This window comes from Anopheles funestus, chromosome 3RL (genome assembly GCF_943734845.2).
Source record: "Anopheles funestus chromosome 3RL, idAnoFuneDA-416_04, whole genome shotgun sequence".
NCBI classification, from domain to species: Eukaryota; Metazoa; Arthropoda; class Insecta; order Diptera; family Culicidae; genus Anopheles; species Anopheles funestus.
In genome coordinates this window covers 41,078,827-41,095,930 of record NC_064599.1, presented here as the reverse complement: position 1 = coordinate 41,095,930, position 17,104 = coordinate 41,078,827, and the positions used below count along the sequence as shown (strand labels likewise).

The window sequence follows — 17,104 nt, the reverse complement described above, 5'->3', positions numbered from 1 at the left end:
GCGATTCATCGTTGGTGCCGGGGCATATAAATGAAAGTGTGTGTGTTGTTGTTGTTGTTATTTTTTTACTCAGAAGTATCATCAACAACGCATCATTCTCCTCCAAACTGTAGCCGTGGTGGTAAATTAACACCCAACCGTGTTCCACTCGCGATGCGAATGTGCGAATTTACGTTGCAAGCGTTTCGCGGTCGACTGACAGGAGATGGAACGGAACGGCGATCTGATTGATCGTGCACATATTGACTGATGTCAAAATGGTTACATGTATTAGTATCTATGTCTCGATGTCTTTCCGGAGACAGACGCGTATTCAAGATCGTCTTTTCTTTTCGCATCATTCATGAAGACCCTAGGAATGATGATAATGATAGCATCATTGGCCTTTTAACAAATTAGCTCATTTTTCAGCATGATATCCATCCGAGAAAATTATGACGCTTGAAATAAATTATTTTCAATTAATTATTTCCATTTCCATGCACTATTACGAAACAACCACACATTGCCAGAGATGGCACCGAACGTTTGCTTGCCATTATCGTGCAAAGAAATGAATTCTTTTTAATGCATTATGACACCATCCCATTGAATCACAAATGAAGACACGTCAGAAGGTGGGTCGATTTGGTCGAAGGGTTCAAAAAGTTTTGCACTTCACATTCATCACTGCCCATTCATTAGGTACACGGCTCACGTGTAACCTTCTTCGAAAGGCGAACTTATATGAATATATTGATGTCTCTTTATTTGTTTGTCATTTTTCCTCGTCTCATTTTGCATATGCGCGAACCCGACAGACAACAGCGCATCGGTGCGTTGTTGTTGGTTTGAATTGAAAGTTTGAAACCATTTTCGATTCTCTCTCAGACCCCGTAAGATATGTGTAGGCTCGTTCAATTTGATGTTATTTCATCCAACGGTGTTGCAGTGACACATTTACTATTCTCTGGCTTTGGTGGTGCTTGTGGGTGTTTTCGACCTAAACTTGCTACAGCCAAAGGCTTCTGTACGTATTGGGTAAACCAAAAACGGGTTGCCCAAAAAAACACAAACAACACCTTCTCGCTGTAGATCCTGTTTAAAAAAAACACACACACAGAAAAAAAACTGTACACAAAAAGCAACAAGACTCACTTCCCCAGCTAATAGTGGTCATAAAATTAGAGGTCGTCCTGACTTCGGCGGCATTAGGTATTCCGCTCTCGCTCGACCGTTTGCGCATTGCCTTTACCAACTGCTGCAGGAACATATTGGAACGAATAAATAATTTATATTGCAAAAGTGTGCTACTCGTTAGTGGCGACAGTTATTCTCGGTGTGGTCTTCGAAAGGGGATGATAAAACCGAGTAACGATGACGCAAATATCCACTGGCGATATATGTACACCCAACCCAACCACTAGCCGGGTCAGCCAATCCCTGAAGGTTATGTGAGATTTGAATGACAAAATCTGGTAATCATTGTCGGTAAACAATTATGTGGCTTAACAGTGCGAGAACTGATAACATAAACAATAATCGGAAAGACGAAGGAAATAATGATAACAGTCACTGTTGCTTATGCTACGAACAATATTAATGAAAATGTATGTAAATAGCAAAAACTTTTTAAAAATTATTTTTTTATAAAATACTCCATTATACAGTAAATACACTATTCCTTTAAATTAAACGTTTTTAAACCGGTTTTCTTTATATGGGTGGGTCTTAAGGTCACATGGCATCATAGTATAATGTGATAAATTAGAGATCTTACAATAGTAAGAGATTTATTGTTAGTTATTTTTTGTTTAAATTTCTAAATCTCTGTTCTTTAAATTTTTAAATTTTTAATTCTGATTTGTTTAAATTTTTAAATTAAAGACATTTTTATAAAATTCTCCATCAAAAACACCGCCTTGCGTAGGTTCGTTCAAACGATAAGAATTTGTGTTTGAAGCTGTAGCATAATTGCCGGCAAAGGCAAATACTATTATTAGCGTGGCCGGTATAGCACGCTTTTATACGCGTGTTCTACCCGCAAGCATAATCATTCCGAGACACGAGGCCGCATCGCGTCACCGGTTGGCAGAATATTGTGCGTGCGGCACGCGGCGTACCAATGCCATGCGAGATTTCGTGACTTATCGAATGCGTGTAGGAGCCATTTGCCGGACGGTTGTCGTCATCGTCATCGACCATCTTCGTCATGGACTGTGTGTGTGTTTCTGTGCAAAAAAAACGATGTGGGCTTCACGTGTTTCGAGCTGAAAAAACGTGATTTTTACACCCATAAAAGTGGAAGGGAGTCCCCAAACCTTGGTTCTCAGGGGAAAACTCTTTCGAATGGCAGCACTTGCCTTCTCCTCCGCCATTGGCGTGACAGGTGACTTACGGAGATTGGTGCAGTTTTGCATGCTTCCGATCGCATGCGGAAAGGCACTGGTTGGCTTTAATTAACCTCCCTCCGTCTGTGCGGTACCACCAGGCGTTAAGGGTGGTATGAGTAGGCATGGCGTTCTCTAGGTCTAAAGTCTAAAGATGAGTGTGCATGTTCACCTTAAAGTTCAAACCGACCGCCATAGGTTTGATCTGTTTCTGGTTCACATTCATCATCATCATCGCCATCACCATCATACGATCCGAATGGGGAAGGTTTGGATAGGAAACAATTATCCCGACCCGACTCGGTCCGCACTTTGCTGATGATATTGTCTCCAATGATTGTACTTCATCATCCACAACCATCATTACGTCTCGTGTTGTTGGTATCGTACGATACACAGCAACAGGCGATCGGAGTTCAAAGTTCGCGAAACAGATCTTGTTCGACTGGACAGGGTGACGACACGATTCTCACTCATATGGAAGACACTTCTCTAAGGGAGGTGAGAAGGGTGTTGAATGGAGTGCGCCGGGAACAACTCATCTAGTAGGATAATTTTCGTTTTTCCCACCATTACCGAGGGCTATCATTTTACGCTGATGAATTACTTTCAAGCAGGACTCATTCCAGTCGGCGTACTTTAGTTGATGCGGTATTAATTTGATGAAATATGCTTCACCCCCTTCTCTGTACGTGATGCGCCGTATACAGCAGATTGCGCAGATCACAGCATTTTAAATGCTCTCGAGGGATGTTGTTTTTCTTTTCCTGTTTGGCACAGTTTCGCAATAGATTGTATGAAAAAAAAATCCCTAAAACAGTAAAACATTTCGCTCGTGGTATAATGCAAACCATAAACAAACACACTGCCGAGATTTAAGTTGGTTCCGGAAATGTTTATTGTTCCGGGTGCTCTGGTAAGGAATTGCAAAGGCTATAAACTTGTGTTGGATGCTGAACCGGTTTTAGTTAATGTAAACATAGCGGTCAGTTTTATTATTCATCGTTCGTTGCGATCTGCATTTAATGCACATGAAATGTACTTGAAAAATGCGAAAATGGAGTATTAGAATGTGGACTGCACGTAATGGGTGAGACATTCTTTATGCAAACAATTTATAACTGTTTAGTGATTAATTTGTTTCGATGAAGCAACAAATTTTAATGTTCAGTGGCCTCGTATTAGATTAGTATTTTTGTTTCTTGTTGGTTGATAAACACTTTTCCGTCGAAAAGGTGAATACTAAAAAAGGGTTGTTAGGTTATTTCTTAGTCCATATAGTCCATGGCTTTTTTCCTTTCCTTTATCATTGCAAATGATCCAGTTTGTTGGATTGTTCGATTAATTAAAACGATTTACAAAACTGTTTCAGTATTAAAAGTCAAAATGAAAAGGGTTTAAATTTGGTTTGTGCCCGTAGCAATGATTCCCTGTTGAAAAAAGAGCAAACATCTTTGTCGGATTAAGTTTAATTCCATGCAATGCTTTTTCTTGCGCGCGTTAGCTGATATACTGCATGAAAGCATTTATCTGTTCGTAGTCCCAAGTCGCTCAAAAACTCGTGTAGAAAAAGTACATACATATGGTTCAGAAGGGATTAGCAATTTTATGTTTGGTACTAAAGTCAGATAATGAAAAAAAAATGTTAAGTTTAACGTGGGATGACACATGTAATCGGTTCGAAGTTTTTATGTGCTCTCTTTCTCTCTCTCCCTCTCTCTCTGTTCATCACAGTATGCACGAAACTGCACTCGTCCAAACCACAAACATATTTGCCATTTTTACGATGTGCAGGTACTTGGTACACACACAAAGAGTTGCATTTTATAGAAAATAAACTTGAGTATGCTTGACTCGGATGTTAATAGTGCTTCTGTTATCATGCGATGGAGTTTAGTAAAAGGTTACATGTCGAGAAATACAGCTGCACAAGATTAATCAACTGCACCATAGACAGATTGAATATGCAAATGCATTTTTGATGTATTTTTTCTTCGTTGTAAATTCTTTGTTTACATTTCGCTACAGCTTTGCCATTGTTACGATATCTTGAAAGTACTTGTTCGATTTATTTTACTGTTTGCTTCTGTGCATCGAGAAATTAAAACTAGTAAGTTCGATCCTTAATTATTTGCGTCTATGATCATTACTAGATTTCGTTAAACTATCAATTTAATTTCTTATTGCAATTTCAACTTTCTTCATTCATGTTTTTCAATTATGTTCTGATACAATTTCTCATTTAAATGAGATAAAAATATTTGAAAGCACAAGCATTTATTAACAACATTTTGTGCATAGCTTACCGTCACTACATACCAGATGCTTATCTGGCTTTTCAACTAACATCAAGTAGGTACTATATTTTTCTGTTTCATGTATGGAGCTTTGAGATAAGATAGCGAAAATACCTTTAATGTTGATTGTGATGGTTGACCTCCTTTAGTCTAAATCTAGCCAAAAGCAAAAACAATTGTTTACTTTTGATAAGTGCTATTGCTTGTTGCACAATTAGTCGATATGTTGTAAAGGGTAGTAATAAATGCATATAAATAAATAGGTAAATCGATACCAATAACCACTACTGGAATAGAAAATTTCACATTCGCGGTAAAATGGACTGATACGGTATGTTACGTATTTTTCCTTCAAACAGTCCCTGAAGCTACCAAGGAAATAATTCATTCTATTTAGTACCGTGCTGTATCTTATTCAATCGTGTTCGTGTTGTTTTTCGAAGACAAGCATGATGTCGAAAAATATGCTATTCCAAGAAAATTCACGCATTTGTATTCGTGTTTTCCATTTCACCGACAAAAACGAGTTTTGCGATCGAAAGAGCTTTTAGCATAAGACATTCAATACTCGACATGGATTGCGGCATTTACCGTGGATTGTTTTCGTGTTTTCCGTTTGGATTACAATACTGCGTAAAAATGTCTTTTTGTTGTTCGTGCTATTTTGATTGTTTATATCAGTAATATTACAGAAGAAAAATACTGTAATTGTAATTTCTAACATTTACGTCGAATTTATCTTTTATTTATCTTATATTATGTTTAAAAACGACATAAATCAAAATAACTCCAAAAGCTTCTTTCAAATCAAATCATATGTTGTGTTCTGGCTTGCCTGGAGGATCATACGAAATCAATTTTTTTCGTGAGTTGTTTTCCACTGTGGGTGGTAAAAATCCAATGGTAAAACTTATGGTCGGATAATACATAATAAATTAAATTTCCTGCATTGCTTACCATATGAAAGAAATGTGTATCAAATCGAAGCCCGGAAATCTCGCGCTAGCTCTGCTAGCGGCCGGAAATTTCCGCGCTCGTACACAAATATCTCCCAGTATTGGATAACCGTGCCGGGAGATATATTTGCGGATTAGGAAAACATCCGCCAAGCGGGGCAGATGTGATCACCATGATACAGCGGGAAATTACATCTAACCAGCACGTGTCATGGTGATGAAAAGCTACGTTTTCCACTAGATAGTAATTTATGCAATATGATTCCTTATTTTCGATAATCCAAACAGAGAGATGAATGGAAATGGTAAAACAAAATATACGTACCTACCTTCAATATGTGTTTTATACAGATCATCTATCAATTTCGTTGTCTTTGCCATTGTTTAAACAACAAACAGATGGTATGACTGTTGTGTCAAAGGAAAGGAATTTCAATCACACACTGTGAGCACTCAGATGATACACAATGTTGTGCTTTAAGCCGGTCATGTTTTGCGGATTAGTCACTGGGGGCCCTTCCTAATGGAAAAAGATATGGGTGACCTTGTGAGATCGAACAATGTGTAAGTAATAACTAGGTCATAAGGGTATCCAGCATCTGATCATTTGTGATACATATTGGAAGGTTTTGCAGTAGCTTAAATTATATTTTTTCACACTGCTGGAATTGATACTGGTGTAATTCCAGTCCATACATGCCATGGAGAAACGCTTTTTGACAGACCACTTCACACAGTTTTGCTGCAATCGTTTGTGAGGATAAATCAATGAGGAGGAGGAGGAATCAATGTGAGGATTTAAATCAATTCAGTAGAGCTTTCATTTCACACGAGAAAGTTTCCTTTTTTGTGGCTTGTTTACCAAATTGTGGTGTATTCAATCGATCGGCCTTCTTGCTGTGTAATGCGGAAGGTAATGTACTGACATTGACTGTTGCTTATGTCAATTGTTGGTTTACTTATAGAGTATAGAATATCAAATTTATTTAAATTAAAACCATTGTTTTTTCATCGCGAACATCCTGCCATGAAACGTGTTTTTAAATTATTAATTAAAAACTGATTGAATTTTAAATCTCGTTTCATCTGTTTCATGGGTTAAATTAATAAAAAAAGTATATTAGTAAACAAGTTGTTGCAAGACGGATACGAAGGAACAAAAAACGCAACCACCGAACCGATTTCTTTCACCTTTAGATTAAAACACCAAGGACGAATTGGTGTCAGTTGAAATGTTTCGACATACTGCCTTGGCTCGTGCTCCATCCGCCACGTTTGCTTCATCCAGCCCAACAGCTTGATTGGGATGCGACCACTCTTTGAAGGTGATAAGACGTTCGATAATGTGCTGACGGAACATCAGTGTGACACTCCGGGGAAAAGCGTTTATTATGTCGCCATAATAATTGGTAACAATTGCAGATGTAAATGTCAGATTTAATTTTTGGAGGTGTCAGAGTGTATTAAAAAATGTCGCATCGCCGATCCAACACCCTTCATTTAACTTTTGCACCTTTTTTTGGTGGAATGGCGTGTAAAACTGAACCGTTTTCGTGATACAATTTCTGCTTCGGATTGTGAGGGGCACGATAAATTGCTTTCGACACCCGATTATATGAGGAAATTGTGTCCCAGCATCGTTTAAAAAGTTCATCTCACCTAGTGCACGCTTAATCTGCTGCCCTCGATATAAAATCGTTTAGCTTCAACAGCGGAGATTAGCTTTTACGCTCTGATTGATTGCTCCGTTTTACCACCATGCCACATCGAAGCGAAGTTAGTGAATTTTTTGGCAACGCCAGTAGCAGAGCGGTTTCAGGCACGAAGCATAGAATTGCCCTTGCCGTAGCTGCTACCGTCGAGCGACGACGAAGAAGCGTTAAAATCGATGAAGGTTGACTTCACGGCAAATGGAGTTATGTCTGAAAACGGTGCGCAAACGGAACATTATTTTTTGCTTGGTTTGTCTCGTGCAATGCTGTCTTGAAGTTGACCGGAATTGGAATCCGGTGGTTTGGGAGTGGTTATAGTTTCGGAATGGAGACGATAGAGTTTTAGCAACAAAAACATGGTCCACACCGCTTACAAATCTAACATTAAGGAGTGACTGTCCGTTGCGTTTGAACAACTAAGTGATTGGTATTTAAATTGACATCCTTTATGGTGCTATTTGGAATTCACTCTTTTTGATTCTTTGGCTCTTTGCTTTTTGAATATGTAAATAAGTAAATAATGTGTTTCCGTTTTACAAACAAACAAGTTTAATTTTTTAACAAAAAAATCAACCTTCGGAAAATTATAAGATCTGACTTGCGACCTTTGTTGCATCAGAGTGGATACCGATCATGATACCATGACACTGGCTACCTGCTTTCATGCCTATTTTTTTAAATAAAAAATGTGATATTAACAATATCGATGAGGAACAATACTGACCACTTAGATCGCAGCCACACACATTACTAAGTGTATAAAGTTTTCGCTCGAAAATTGCTTATGATATTATCATATCACTGTAATATTTTAGAAATATTTATTTGCCTCTGTTACAACTGAAGCGTTGAAGTAAACACACACCTAATTCGTTCGTCTTTAGCTTTTCATACATTTGTACCGGAAAGTACTTTACAATCGGAATGACAAATTTTCTTTTTTTTTGCTCATTAACTTTTTTTCTGTGCCCCCAAACGTACACTTCGCCTTGGGTTGTTATTTTACAAAAGGGGGGTAAAAAATAAATACACATTATTCATTTTATTATTCACTTACAAGATCGCCCGTTTTGCCCATTAGCGCATCGTGTTGTTGGCGCCATTCTACTGATGGTGGTGTTGGGACCGTTCTACTTTATTTCTTTAAAACGCGCTTTGAAACGACCATACCGTGGTACAGTGATGTGACGTTGTTGACTCATCATCCGTAAAGGTAGACGACCAGCGACACGGATGACACCTGGATAATCAAGATGTATAGTTAAAGTCAGTCGAGGTGTTGTTGTGCCGCGACATCGTGGACGACAAAAGGTGATGCGCAATTTCTAACGGTTACCGTGCCGAGAGACATGCTTATATTTCCTGTTTCTTTGTCGCCTTGCCACAGTGTTTGTCTGCATCGTAACAGATTCTGACCGAAGGCAAAGCCAAGAAAGCTCTACATTGGATGAAGCGGTGGTGCATGAGATCCGGAGTGCTTTATGTGGCGCAAAATATCATTACGAGTGATAATTCTTACAAGCCTATGGTTATTCAGCAGTTTTGTGTGTTTTGAAGCCCGTTTCAAAAAGATTGGAACAAATAGAATGTAGTTAAGCCTAACAAGTTGCTGAACTGAAGCTTCGGAATAGTACACGAAAACAATGAAGCACAATAAAGGCATGCACTGCAATCATGTGCATCCGGATGATCGTCCATAAAGCATGCAGCTACCATTTATCGACTGCATGTGCGATCATATACTATCAAACGCCAACAGAGAGAAAAAGAGGAATATATGGTTGGATGGAGAGAAAATTCACCATACGTGTAAGCCAAATCATATTCGAATACCGGCAAACGGCGAGCTTATCAGGAAGTTGTAGTGCACAGACATGCATATGCGTACGTCGTACGTGCATGCCCACCATATGCGTGCAATCGATGCGATTTTCCGTCTTTGCTTCCTTCTCCGTTGCTGTTCATACATCGGCTTCCGTCGCAGTAGGTAGTTGTCAGTGCATTCGCACACTATTTGAACCTGTGTCACGGTCGAACGCACGATCACGGATTGAAGTTGACGTCACTTAGTGGAAGTTAAGCCGTTCCCTGTTCCGTTTGCTATTAAGATTTGTTTGTTTTAAACAGTTGGCGTTTTTATATTTATTCAAAAAAAAAAACGTTCGTGTAACCTTTTTAACAACTTACTGTAAATCGGTTGAAGTCAATTTTGAACTATTATACAGTGATAAAATTTTGTGGTGATTTGTTCCCTGCCACCGTTGTGCAATGACATGAAGTTATACACACTTTTGAAGCTAGGGTAAACGATTACTATTCATGCATTTGACATGTGACACATGTTGGTGGAAGTTCATTATAGCTAATTTAGATTGTGTTTACAGCACACGAACAACAATTTTACACAACCTTTCGCCAACAAAGGCTTAGAACTAAGGTTAGGGAAATATCGTAATGGCAAGCCGAGATGAAAAGATTGTTGATGATCGTTTGTCTTTAAATGATGTTTCGCGTGTTACAAGATGTTTTACGTGAACGTTTCACCGGTAAAGGACGCTTACTTTCGGCGGGGTGGTGTACCTTCAGTCCGTTACCGATAATCTGACCTTTTTGAGAAGTTTTGAGTAATATCTTAAAGCATTACATTGTATATTGTTCGTAATGTCTTTAGCATACATACATGGATTATGAAGTTTTGCAGCATTACGAAACATTTCCGAAAAATAAGAAAAGGCTTTAAAATAACTATTTTAATATCCTTAGGGTTAATTATATCATCTCATCATGTTAGTAAATTTTTTATTCACATTTGCACTATGAGGATTATTCAAGCAATAATTCTTTACTTCTTGCAAAATAAAGGATGTTACATTGAAATATCGTGTTCGTACCACTCCAGCTTATCACTATCCTCTTGAGGTTTCGTAAGCGCTTTTTCCCGTTGTTTTGCTTGAAGTCCAGCAGGCACATTTGCTGGTTCAGACACAAAGGCACAGCAAACTTGTAGAAGTTGTTCTCCCGTATCACTTTGTTCTGTATTTCAGCAAGTTGACTCTATCGATACTTTACCTCCTTCACAAACAGTAAATCCCGTGGCCATCGTCGTCGCACTATCGATTAGAGTATATTTTTGTTAAGGGTTCGTGTAAACGCTGACAGACGAGTGAAGCACAACCACGGGCAAGATTAAAGTGCGAACCAGCAGAATGGATTCAAACGATCACACACATTCACAGGCATACATTTATATCCAACTACGTTTATTGGTCTTATCCAAGGCAAGTGGTGACGTCAAACAACGATTGGACAACGACGGTATAGCCCATTATCATCGGCTGTGGCCGTGCGATACTTACCGGCTGTTGTCATTGTCAGCGGATTTTGCTCAACCCAATTTTTACGCCAGTAGAGAACAAGCTTTCTACTTTGGGGGAAACTGAAATTATTTCCCTATTTCAACTTAGAAGCTTTTCGTAATGTTAAAAAAAGTAATAAAAAATAATGCATCCAGCTAACTTTAACATTTGTAGTTGGGCGTTATTTTTTTTTCTTAAGTATACAAATATCATTTTTCTCAGGATACTTACAGAGCATAATAAAAAAACAACATTTGAAGTGCTGTTCTGAAGCTGCTATCTATACGCGCGTGTCTATCGCATCTTCAGTTGCAGCGCAATCAAGCCTCGCGTAAATATTTGACCCCACCATCGATCGGAATGTGATGATGATTGCTTTCCACTCTAGAAACGGCTCCTCGAACTTCCTCCAGGCGGGTGGCCTGTGCGGAAATAAACAGCATCCAAATCAAATAGTTTACCGTGAAGAATTCCCTTTTCCGTATAATATGTTTTCCGCCTTTCGAGTTTGCCGTGGAAGGACCTTGGTGAAGCAATATTGTCGTCGTCCGTTGTCGGATAGTGATACTTCAAGGTCTATTATTCTCTTGAGAAAAGGATAGTTGTCACGTTTAGTAAACTCTCGATTACTTTTTCAAACAATTGAAACACGTAAACTGCACGCTATAAGAGTTATATTATCTTGTTTATTTCTAGAATTAAAGACATCAAACCTACCGTTTCATATAATATTTACACTGTTTCGATTTATGTACAAACGTTTTCTGATCTCAATTACATGGCGAAGTATCATTGGTACCTCTATCTTCTTAAAGGGTGCTAATTTGTCACTTGATCCTAAATGGTTCGTGTGCTCAACGTAAAACATGTATAATACCTTATACGACACAAATCTGTCGGCAGAATACTAGCGGTCGTCTAGTATGTTGTGTCTAATTAAGTTGTTGTTGGTTGATGGTGCCATGGTAGCTCATCCGGCTTATGGTTTCGCTAGACTCGTGTACCCGGGGACCAGGCAATGTGTCGCGGCAGAGATAAATTACGACCTGACCTCGGCCGTGATATTGAACGCCGTTTTCTAACGAGGTTTACAAACGAACAAACGAGAGAACCCTTCGGAACTGTACGAACGAACGAAGGTGGAGGACATCCGTCATTAGGCAGGCGTACTAAAAATAGTGTTCCTCACTAGTGTTTCCCCATTTTTCTAGTTATTTTTTTATCCATTCGTGCATGCTTTTTTCTTTCTGTAGAGTAAAATCGAGTGAATGTGGGTGTTCTGTTCATCATGCATTTCTTCCGTTCTGATACATGTTTCCAAAATCGAAGTCAATTATACCGATATCTTCATTTTCAACCGTTTTAGTTAAAAGTGCTACTGTCTTGTGGAATTTCTTTCGGGTATAAAATGAAAAAGAGAGACACCCACATGCGTGTATGAAACAGATCTCAAAGTATACACAGTAGTTGTTCTGGCACGTCTACGTCTAATCATATCTGTTGCGAAAGAGCCAGCACATCAACTATCATGGGACACCGCATCCGGTGATGAAACTGTAACATGGGCGACATGCATTTCAGCGTGCAGGGTAGATTTGATCTGATAACGGAACCTCTCGATGCTACATAGTAACAACGATCCTTGCCACATGTGTTTGGCGCACTTTCATCTTGCCCTGCCGCGCTGAGTGACGTGCGAGGGCGTCTAAAAGCTGCAATTTATGGCTTGTTTACATTTCTATGTACCCGTCGCCTGGATGCATCTTGTACGATCCGACCTCGACCGAATGCATGGTGGTTGTTGATACTTAGCATACCGTAAACGGTTCGGTAAATACAAATAAGACCGCATCTGGTGCGTGTGTACGAGACCGAGGAGAAAGCATTGGTGATAACGGATGAAAGTTTTGCAGTGATATTTGAATTGCTTTTGCGCCAGTAGGTTGGGAAATTTATCTCCATCATACGGAAACTAATTGAAATATTTCTTAACAAACATCCGGGGAGTAATGGGGAAGGGTTTGGGTTTATGTATTACATTTCGCATTTAAGAATTCTAATCTAACTAATTTATCTCTTACTTTCTTATCATTCCCAGAACGCCGCACGTGGGGTGGAGGACAAAGTTAATTTACGCTCGTACATTTGCCTTAGTTCAAGATGGTAAGTTTCCGTCTAGTGTGTTGTTCCAACCATCGTCCATGTTTAAATCTTTTTGTTTTTGATATTGGGTCTATAAGTAAGTTTACAGCGTTTATTCGCTAGAAGACTTTGTTTTGAAAGCAAATATTCGTTTTTCACCTGTTATTTTTTCATTTGATTATAATTATTTTTTATATTTACGATAATAAAATAGACAGTTATATTTTTTACGAGAATCAAAAAAATTGATCGAACCAGATAGAAATCTTATAGAACCAAAAATCGACAATACGACGTGAGAGGTAGAATTTCTAAATATTTTCGGACAAGAGCTACATCATTTGGCCGAGTGTTGCAGTGATCAAATACTATTCACTAATGGTCATCTAACGTCTGACACTTTTTTACTTCCTTTAAATTGATTAGTTATATCACTTATATTAGTTGGATACAATGAACCAATGTTTTATCTTGACAACAAAACATAATAAACAACACCCTTGTGATCCAACCATATACAGAACATGTGAACCTTATCGCCGTGAATATTTAGCTATGGCGCCGATTTAACTGGTTTTGGTATTCTGGTTAGTGACAAATATCGCAGCTTTCAAAATGACAGCTGAAATTAAGAATTCCTATCCGAATTCTAATAAGGTCGATCTGTTATTTGTTAACTGATGTACAATTACGTTACGTTACGTTTTTAAGTAAAGCTCTCTAGTGCAAGATAAAGATTTCAATTTCCTCATTTTTATGATACTTCGATTTTTGATTCTAATTAATTCTTTCATTTCTATACCAAACAGGCTAAGCCACCGACAGATGACGCACTATTTGTCATTTCGCTAGATATTGCGAACATTGATGTTAGTAAGGATATCGCATTGGTCAACTCCGTAGATACCGTCGTGTCCTTTCCTTCTTCCCTCTGCTACCGTCCGTACAGCGATGACATCTACAACTATCGCAGCCGTTGTTGCACCGTCAGCGCCAACGCTGGTGGCACCCACGACCACAGTACCGTGTCGTTCGTCCGTTCCTGTGGTTACAATTCGCAGTGTTGATCTACCGAATCCTGGTGACGGTATAGGCGGTACCAGTGGGGGTCGTTTGATACGCAGGAAGGAGTTTCTATCTGAGACAAACCGTACCACATCGCTGAAAACACTGTCGTGCGATTTAAGTGAGATACTGGTGAAAAATTTAAGCCTGAGACGCAGTGAAACATCCGAACGTCGGTCGCACGCGGACACACTCGACGAACTGTCGGCAACGTCATCTGATTCGGTGCAGCAGCACCCACAGTGCCGCATCATCACTGCAGGAAGTGGCACCGACTGTGTTGGTAGTAGTGGCTCCAGTGGAAGCGTGGTTGATAGTAGCGATCGTGCGCAAGGCACCTTGTGCGATACGTTCACATCGGTGAACAAGCTCATTCGGTTGAAGCGCGTTTCGAGTGATGGTAACAATCTGAACCGGTTGTCAGCGGTAGTCACCACGAACGTCGGCGGTGGTGCGAACTATACCAAAATCGTAGATCAATCTGTTCCGGGCAAACCGCCGCTCGGGTCTTTAAGGCGGGTGGAAATAAGTGTATGCGAAAGAACGCCCAGTCCAAAGCCAATTGGCAACAGTGCTAGTGTGTCGAATCGGCCCGCAGTGTCTGGTGAATCCGAGTCCGAAAGTTGTGAAGAAGAAAGTGGCAACGAATTGTCGCAAGGGGTAGTGCGTAAAAGTGTCATAGTAAACCAGCTCGACCAGGTGGACGAGCGTTGTCCGCTACTGGTTGTTGATGAAGATGGCCGTACACCGACCATAGCACTTCAGAAGAAGAAATCAACGTTAGTATTTACAAGGAAGAAAGTGCCGGAAAGTAGTACTACGCCAGCGGTGATCGCTCGTAGATCAAGTGATCGCGATTTAACGTCGGATGCTACGGGCTCGTCGTGCGGTACATCCAAAGTGCTTCTTCGCCGTCGTGTGCGATTAAGTGGAGATTGGTTGGGGAAAAGTGTAGAAAACAGTGAGAAGCGAGAGGTGAAAAGGCGCAGCTTACAGTGGCCCGTCGGATTATCGAGTGCTGCAGGTAGTGATAGCAGGACGGCACACTTAACCGACGTGCTCGAGTGTGGACGGCGAAGTAGAGGAGATACGCCCAACAAGTTTCGCCACTCGTGGAACGCACCGGGATACGACATTCTCGAGGAAGATTCTGGTGTGGGAGGAAAGGGTGCTGATTTGGGAAAGGTAGGTTGGGGTGATCTGTTGCATTCTAGAAATTGTACAGAAACGGCAAAACAATTGATTTCGTTGATTTACTACCAGGATTTTGCTTCCATCATTCACAACCTGGCTGGGCTAAGGAATCATCACCTTGCGAATGGGACACATGAGTCGGTGTCCCTGCTGGAGCAGCATTCGCCTCAAATTGTGCCGTCGAGGGCAACACGTCCTACCTCACTCGGGGGCTCCGGACAGGGGCTCCGGCGGGGTCCAACGAGCTGGATCCAATCGTCCCCGATGGTGCCCACGAGTGGGGTAGGTACGGGTGTGGTCGGTGGAGTTGGCGGCGGTGGCAATGGAGAAAGCAGCCCACACACCGGGGCACTGAGCAGTGGCCCGGCACCTCGCAGGCGGCGCATTCAAATATTTCTCAAGAATCTCGTCGGGCGGCGCCCATCGAAGGAGGCACCGCCGGCAGCACCACCACCACCGTCGCCGCCATTACTGAGCTCACCAGAGATCAAAATCAGCAAGAGCCCATCCGAGCACAATCTTGCGGAAATAACGCGCAGCCGGTTAAACATCTCGACCACCTCGCTATCATCCGTTCATCAGAAGCTGTGGTCGGTGGTGCCACTGCTAAAGCGAGACGTTAGCTGCAACAGTCTAGCGTCTCCGAAAACAACGCCTCTACTGCTGGATAGTCAGATGGCGTCCTCTGGCGAATGTACCGGCGGCCATGGATTGCTCACAATCGGTGGTTTAAAGGATGCCGGAGGTCCTGGTGGGCTGCGGAAGTGTGAAACCGTGCTGGCGCTTACAAACGCCACCTCCCAAACGTTGGAACCGATACGGCCACTTAACCGGCTGCGTAACTGCGCCTCGGTAGCAACCTGTTCTCGTTGTTCTAGTCTTCTTTCGCTGGCCGCGGCCGGTTCGCGCTACTCGCTCAACGCCTCCAACGGTGCTTTCGTGCCCGTATCCTCCGGGGGGTCGCACGATGGCAACGAGCCGCCTGATGTACCCAAGCCGAAAAAGGCATCGATCGATGGCGGCTCGAAGCGGAAGTATGTGGGCAATCTGCTGCGGTTAACGACCACCAGCTGCTCCTCATCCAGTTCGTCCTCGGCTGCGTCGTCACCGAGCTCATCGGCAACACCGTCGTCATCCTCGTCCGGAGCATCGTCGCCGAGTCCAAACTCTGCAACCGGTAGTCCGGCCGGTGGTGCGTCCGTCTCGTCTAAAACCGTTATGTTTGCCCCTAGTCCCACGCAGCTGGTACCGGTATCGCCGATCAACAGCAGCACCAGCATCACGATGACAACAACAAAGGCCTTAACGCCTACGATTAAGTTCACCTGCAAACTGTGCCTTGGAGAGTTCAGTGCCGAGAACCTAACACGTATCACGCAGTGTGCTTGTTCATTCTGTACCGAGGTAAGTGTGGCACATTGTATAATAGCCCGTACATCACATTGTCAGGACAGGCACATTTTCAATAGCCCTAAAGCACTTACTTTTATGTGCAAAATTTCCAAAACAGTTGGAATTGGACGATATACTTGAATGTCCGTAAAATAACCCAAGCTCCCACAAAGGATTGAGGCTGGGTTAAACCCCTGCGTGATGTTGTATTATCCGCTAGGTGAAATGTCCAGCCACGATCTGGTTCTTATTTCCCCGGCACAGTAAAAAATTTAATTGAATGCTAGCGCTCTTGAAACATGATTGGTTCGGTCAGCAACTCCACCAGCAATAGAATATCACATTGTGCGTACTGAGAGTGATACGATACAATGCCGGCGGTATTAAATGACGGATGGCCTCCAGTACGACAAGTACCGTTTAATGCCATCGAACTTCCGTTGCGTGTACTCTCTCGCCCGTTGCTCGATTACTCTCCTTTCGATGCAAACCCCTATTACGGAAGGACCGGACATGGAGAGACACACGTTTCACGGACAGGGAAGCGGAGGTAATCATGGGTAAGTCGCGGCACAAGATAACTGTTGTATACCGCCCCATCTCCTTGTGTGTGATGGGCCG

The 17,104-nt window shown here is 41.5% G+C and overlaps 1 protein-coding gene across 8 annotated transcripts in view; it reads left to right on the top strand.

The window, feature by feature from the left end:
• Positions 1–17,104, top strand: part of LOC125768815 (mucin-5AC) — a 107,173-nt gene that overhangs the window by 75,627 nt on the left and 14,442 nt on the right. For all 8 annotated transcript variants that reach the window (XM_049436972.1, XM_049436973.1, XM_049436971.1 and 5 more), the window contains 3 exons: positions 12,789–12,853; positions 13,642–15,082; positions 15,161–16,495. In XM_049436972.1, coding sequence (XP_049292929.1) covers positions 13,784–15,082; positions 15,161–16,495 — 2,634 coding nt within the window. In that variant the 5' untranslated portion in view covers positions 12,789–12,853; positions 13,642–13,783. The remainder of the gene's footprint in view (positions 1–12,788; positions 12,854–13,641; positions 15,083–15,160; positions 16,496–17,104) is intronic.